Source organism: Athene cunicularia (genome assembly GCF_003259725.1).
Source record: "Athene cunicularia isolate RWA chromosome 3 unlocalized genomic scaffold, athCun1 chr3_part1, whole genome shotgun sequence".
In the NCBI taxonomy this organism is placed as follows: Eukaryota; Metazoa; Chordata; class Aves; order Strigiformes; family Strigidae; genus Athene; species Athene cunicularia.
The window spans coordinates 73833632-73840469 of record NW_020799097.1 but is presented as its reverse complement, the minus strand read 5'-3'; the positions used below and the strand labels follow the sequence as shown (position 1 = coordinate 73840469).

General features: G+C 40.1%; 1 protein-coding gene across 1 annotated transcript; it reads right to left on the bottom strand.

The window, feature by feature from the left end:
* Positions 1 to 2842: 2842 nt before the first annotated feature.
* MAS1 (MAS1 proto-oncogene, G protein-coupled receptor) lies at positions 2843 to 3853 on the bottom strand. Its single transcript, XM_026845758.1, has one exon. It carries the CDS (start codon positions 3851 to 3853, stop codon positions 2864 to 2866), a length of 990 nt encoding a protein of 329 aa, XP_026701559.1. The 3' UTR covers positions 2843 to 2863.
* Between the last annotated feature and the right edge of the window lie 2985 nt (positions 3854 to 6838).

Genomic DNA, 6838 nt, shown 5'->3' with positions numbered 1-6838 from the left:
TGGACATTACAAGAGATAACCAAGAGATAGCTGCAGTTCTGAAGTGTCTATATTGTAAATATGAAAGCACAACACTGGAAACAAAATAATGTAATCCTCATTTTATAGGCCTAAAATGGAGGTACAGAAAAATTAGATGCCAAGACTGCATCAAAATGGAACCCACATCTCTAAATTCCATGGCTAGTACTTTACCCACAAGACAATCTTTCAGGAGCTATTCCCCTCTCTCTCACAGATTCAAATCATTTTTAAAAATGCAAGCTGGTGGAGAATCACATTCTTGTTGTGTAACAAATGACGTGTCACATTTTCCCAGTTTTTTGGGTTTTTTTAAATGATGGAATAATGTGCTTATTAGTTCCCCTTGTACTGCAGCCTGTCTGCACAGAGTCATCAGGTGCTGTGATAAAGAAGAAAGAACATCTCTAAGGTATTTTTATCTGTGGACTGGGAAACATTAATCATTTTTCAGCTGCTAGCTGTTCATTCTTATTCATCCTTCTGGATGTTCATCTCATGCTGAATGTTAATTTTGTCTGCTCTGTGAACTAATATGTGGGCAGTTGACCAAATTCTGAAACATTTGAGGGCATGGCCAGACACAGGTGAAAAGGAGTATGAAGCTAGAAGTCCTAGAGCACCTGTTCAGCTCACAAGCATCCATTACTGCCTCTTCAGACCTACTGCCCTGACTGCATACATAGTGACCCTTAACACAAAACCTATCATAATAATCTGGGTATGTTTAAGCACTGTAAATAATATGCCTTGTCTCACCTGAATCACTTTGAGAGAATTGGGTTACATGTGTGGTTACACGTAACTGCAACTTTGCCCCTCTGTCTGGTTCTCCATGTGGTTATTGTAAAGGGTCTTGAGGTAAGGGTAGGGAATGGCTTTAGAGAAGAATCTGGGGGGTTTTATGGGCTAGATCTACCCTAGTATTCAAGTTCATGGCATTTATCAGTGTTGACAAATTCCCTGACAGGCCCCCAGCAGGTGCATGCACACACATGCCACATGTATGTGGACATCACACACACATTCCCCCTGACCCTCCCTGGGTGTCTACAGACCTGCTTGCCATGTCCTGCATTCAGCATTGGCAATGGGCAGCTGCTCCGCTGATTTGTCAGTCCAGCAGTACCGCAGATCATTGCCCTAAGGGAGAAGCAGACTGTACCCCTTTACCACCTGAATTAATAGAGGTGAATAGCCTGGGACTAGAGTTTCAAAGACAAACGGTGGGACAAGTAGAGGGGCTGTCATAGATAAAGGTTTCTTTGGAGTGAGGGAATTAGGAATATATAGGGGTAAACTCTTCCTAAGTCTTTTCGGCAGTGACACACTGCAAGACTTTAATGTAAGTAGAAAGGGACACGTGCCTAGAAGGAATATTTATCCTTCTGAGATCTCTTCTCTATGTGAATTCTCATCCAATCCTTGGTCTTAACCTACCATCTTCCTTGTTCCAAGACTGGCAATCTTTCAGCAAAGGAGGGGTAGGTTGTATTTTTCTTTCCCCAATTAGCTATTAAGTGTGCCAATGGAAACTTGGCGGGAAGCTGACGATGCTGCTTCTGCCTGTGGCAGGAGGCCTCAGTTCCTGCTGAATTTGGAGCTCCGTGGAGGCCACAAGCAAATGCATCTACCAGACATCTCTTTGAAAGTGCCACAGCTCTCTGACTGCCCAGCCCTCTCATATTCTGTTTCTGTGATAAACCTGGCTTAGCTCCATTCCCTTCTTGCTGTTGTCTTCCTCTGCCCTCTGCAGCTTGGCTATAGTTGAGCAAGTGGCCTTGGGATTTAAACTCCACAAAATACCAGCCCTGGCACCCTGACAGACAGCTGGAATGGTGTGACTGGGGTGTAGTTCTGGTCGTGCATTGTTTGAGGCACCTTTCTTTTTTTCTGTATCCAAAACCGATTGTTATAAAACAAAGAGACCACATGGGGAATATATACTCTCCAGAGAACAGCTAAATACTAAGTAAGTGGCTGGAACAGCAAGTATTGGGACTGAATTTCTTATAGGCTCCTTGAATAACTAAACCTAGAGGAACACTGACATTTTGGGGATAAGCCAACCCCACCATTCACAATTAGGGAAAAAGCCATCTGTGAGTTGACAGCATCCCTATGTTGGCTGCTACTCCTGTATGTCAGATACCAAATTACCACAGAACACAGAGAAATGTTGATGTCACTGGAAATTATGCAACATACACCTTAAAAACAGACCCTGAAGCAGCCCCTTAACCACAGAGGGACTTGACCATTTAATATACACTTAAATGTCTAGCTAGACCAAAGCTATACCGTATGGTTTTGGGTATGTATGGGGACTTACTCTCATACGTGGGTTTCTTCCTCTGTTTCCCCCAGGGAGTGGCTCTTTTGCGCACTTAAACAAGCTGGAAACAGTTGAAACTAAATCCCAGTGTGTAACGTGAATCCTGCATTTAGTGGGTTTGACTTTTAAAAATGCTAATACACATAGGCCCTGATGACTTCAATAGCATTTATGGGTGCTCAGCGCTTGTATAAATGTCACACTATTTATAACATATTTCTGTGTCCTTTTTTAAAATTCTCTGTTGGCCTGTCTCTTTTCCACTGTGGTATCTTTGACTGACATAGTCACATCAGGATGTAGCATGTGTTTGAATAATTAAGAAAATACAAATAAAAGTTATCTTTATTCTAGTCCATATTTTTCCATTGCTCAACCACCAAAGATAACAGTACCAGTTCACCACTGCTTTTTACATTCTATGGAGAAAAGTACTTTTAGTTTTGCAGTGGTTTATTAAACCTTCCAAGTCCAATTATTTGCCCCTAGATTTTCCACCCCTAAGCTTTAGAAAATTGTTTCAGCTATATCCAAACTCATGCCAACCTCCTGGCTTCTTGGCCGCAGCCCATCAGCGAGTGCTCTACTAAGAACAACTTTGAGGCTCTCCTTGAACCTCTTCTTCTTGCTGCTTCCTACAAAAAAGTAAACAAGGGGGTTGATGCTACTGTTAACGGTGGAGAGAACAATGGTGACATGGTTCTGCTGGCTGAGCAAAGACGACCAGTGGTGGTAATTCAGAAGGTACAACAGCCTCATAGGCATGGCAAAGATGAGGAAGACAATGACTGTGGCCACAATGATGATGTAGAGCTTTGACGAATGAGGTCTCAGGGAGTTACGATGAATCCTGATAACCAAGATCAGGCTGGACAGAATCATTAGAGGAATGAAGATCATGAAAGTCAGGATCCATGTGAAGATGAGCAGTGCTTGGCAATGGTTGCCATCGTCGAATTGTTCCTTTGTTGAATCATCTTTGCATGTTAAGTATTCGGCTACTGTCATCAGAAAAGACAGAGTCCACAGAATTGCACACACAATTGCCGATTGGTGCTGTGACCGGTGGCATCGGTACCAGATGGGGTAAACAATAGACAGACACCTCTCAATACTGATGGCTGTCAGGAGATAGAGACCAGTATTATATCCAAGAAGGAAGACAATAGATAGTGTGGTGGTTATGTAATAGTAAAAACCATATGCGAATCCAAAACCAGCAATGTACTCAATCGACAGAATAAATGTACAAAGCAGTAAGGAGATATCAGCAATGGACAGGTGTGTGATGTACGCAGTGAATGGGTTTCTTTTGATCTGGAAGCAGAGGCACCAGAGGACAATTCCATTTTCACAAAAACCCAGGAAGGAGATGATCATAATTACCCAAAGTGGGGTCAATATCTCCCAGACTCTTTCCTGTGTAGAAATGTTTCTGTGCATTGAGATGTTCTCTGTGCCTTCGCTGGGATGAAACGTTATGTTTGGCTCATCCATGGGGAAAGCTCAAGTTTGGATAGCACAGCTCTTCCTTCTGTAAATATGTATAAAAATATACTGTGAGCATTGTGCGCTCCTCCCCTCCCCCTTTTCTTTCTGTTTTGTGGACCCTTAATTTCTGGTCATATCCAAAAGCCTTAGCAAAAGGAAAACCAGCTTTGATATACTGATGCTAGCTGAAACCCAGCTGGAACTACTCTTGGCAATGTGGTTAAGCCCATTATGCTAGCATAAATCCTGAGCTTTCTTCTCTATGGGGTTCAGCATATAGTGCTAAACCAGAGCTAAAGAGATACTCTCAAATTGCTCTTGAACAAGCAAGGTCTCCATCACATTGCAGTTTCATGATATAGTGGTCATAGGTAGCGTTGGTGGTTCTTGTTAGAGCCCTAGATTGTTCCCAGACAGGTCTATTCAGCTCTGCTATTGTTGAAGCTAATGACATAAATTTTAAGTCAAACATATGTATCTCAAGTGAATTTAGCTCACAAGTTGTTTGTTTGTTTGTTTGTTTTACAAAAAATTGATAGCAACGTCACTTTTCCAGGAAGGGCTTTAATTAAGTAAATAAAAATAATATGTAGTTACTCAGAATTGTATTCCCTCCAAGTACAGAGGTGGAAGGAAGGTGAAATGCCACTGTTTTGAGACAGTCATTTTTTACCAGCTTTAAGTGTCATTTATCATAGCATAACATAATTTAACCATGTTTTCAGACTCTGAATACTTAGCACAACTGCAGATATCTGGCAAACATTACAAATCCGACCCATCACAAGGAGAAGTAGTTATTCAGGTTCCCTGGCATTATTATACTGGTTTAACGGTTGTTTTGCTGTGTTATGGAACAAGTTGTCCTTTTGCATGTCTCCTTTTATCTCATAACAGAGAATCAGCAGCATTTGCTTCAGCTGGTTTTCATACAGATATTTCATGCCCCCTTCCCTGTTAACTTCCCAGCTGCCCCTGTGATGATACAGAGTCACATTCAGGACTCTTGCTGATTTACTGATGTTTAACAGGGACTAACTGTTGACAATAAGCTTGCCCAGCTGACTTGGTTCATCCATATAAGCAGACTTGTTCATTAGCATGTCCTAATGAGAATTCACCCGTATCCTCAAGCAGTTAAGAACATCAAATGCAAGATAAAGAACTTCTACTGGGGCAACTTTTGCAATAATTATTTAAACAGAACCATTCACCCCAGTCATAGATTTTCTCTCATGAGCCCTGGGTTTCCTGGGTTCAAAACAACTTCTTAAAACAGGATATCACATTCTAAAAAAGCATTCAGTAAACAACCTGGGAAACCTCAGGGCTTGATGTCATTTCAACCTGCACAAAAATGTTAATGATGATCCCACCTGCATGTTGACCATGCCACCATCTTGAGATTCAGTTGGAGGGAACAAACAATGCAGCTGGAAATGTGGTAGAGAAGTAAATGTAAATGCAGCAAGTAAATGCAGTGACCAGAATGAGTGCAAGCCTCCCAAAAGCAGTGTTCTGCAGAAACTACAGAGGGAAAGTGCTCAAACAATGTGCTGTTGGAAGTGTAGTAAAGTTTCACTGAAGAAAAGGAGAGGAGAAGCTATCTACTTCAAGAGTTAAAACAAATAGGAAAGGAAAAAAAGAATTCCAAGACTCAAGTATGAAAAAAAAAAAGACTCAAAATAAGAAGAGACTCAACAAAGTTCTTGATTTGTATCTCTACATAAATGGAGTAGTTCTCTCTGGAGGGTAAAACAAAGAGGAAAAAGTTTTGGACTTACTAAGGTCATTCCCACATGAGAGCATTCAGAGATGAGAATGGAAAGAATCCTCTTGATCCAGATACATCCATGGTCTGTTCAGATTTCATTGGAGTTGCTGAAGAACCTCCTTGAAGAAGCTGAAGGTTACCTTCTCCAACCATTTGCCTTTGGTAAGAGAGGGAGCAAATAGTGACTCTGACCATGACTGCCTCAAAAAGAAATGTGCAGTCCTCCCATCACTCCAGATATCTGAGGCATGCCAAATAAAGTGCCCCAGGCTCATCATTTGAGGCTGTGCTTCAAATGGCATCACTCAGTAACCAGCAAGTCATCTAGCTGAAAGCCTGGGAGTTAACTCTTGTGGGAACTGAATGGCAGTACATGGAAAGTTGTCCTGAGCTGCTACAATACCAAGAGACACAGTTTAAACAAACAAATGCAAAGTGAGTAGGAGATCTATTTGGGGATGGTAAGATCAGAAGGAAAAATCTCAATTTAGAACTGTGCCACCACGTGCCATCTAAAATATTACAAGTTGATTTGTAAATTTGTCTTACACTTTTTAATATGAGAAAACAAAAAAGTGAGAAGGACAGAGAAGGAGAATAAAAGGGAAAGAGAGAAAGAGAAGAAAGAGAAGAAAGAGAGAAAGAGAGAGAGAGAGAGAGAAAGAGAGAAAGAAAGAAAGAAAGAAAGAAAGAAAGAAAGAAAGAAAGAAAGAAAGAAAGAAAGAAAGAAAGAAAGAAAGAAAGAAAGAAAGAAAGAAAGAAAGAAAGAAAGAAAGAAAGAAAGAAAGAAAGAAAGAAAGAAAGAAAGAAAGAAAGAAAGAAAGAAAGAAAGAAAGAAAGAAAGAAAGAAAGAAAGAAAGAAAGAAAGAAAGAAAGAAAGAAAGAAAGAAAGAAAGAAAGAAAGAAAGAAAGAAAGAAAGAAAGAAAGAAAGAAAGAAAGAAAGAAAGAAAGAAAGAAAGAAAGAAAGAAAGAAAGAAAGAAAGAAAGAAAGAAAGAAAGAAAGAAAGAAAGAAAGAAAGAAAGAAAGAAAGAAAGAAAGAAAGAAAGAAAGAAAGAAAGAAAGAAAGAAAGAAAGAAAGAAAGAAAGAAAGAAAGAAAGAAAGAAAGAAAGAAAGAAAGAAAGAAAGAAAGAAAGAAAGAAAGAAAGAAAGAAAGAAAGAAAGAAAGAAAGAAAGAAAGAAAGAAAGAAAGAAAGAAAGAAAGAAAGAAAGAAAGA

What these genes read in the sequence shown, in the direction of transcription:
- MAS1 (XM_026845758.1), bottom strand. Translation starts at nt 3,853, where the DNA reads ATGGATGAGCCAAACATAACGTTTCATCCCAGCGAAGGCACAGAGAAC.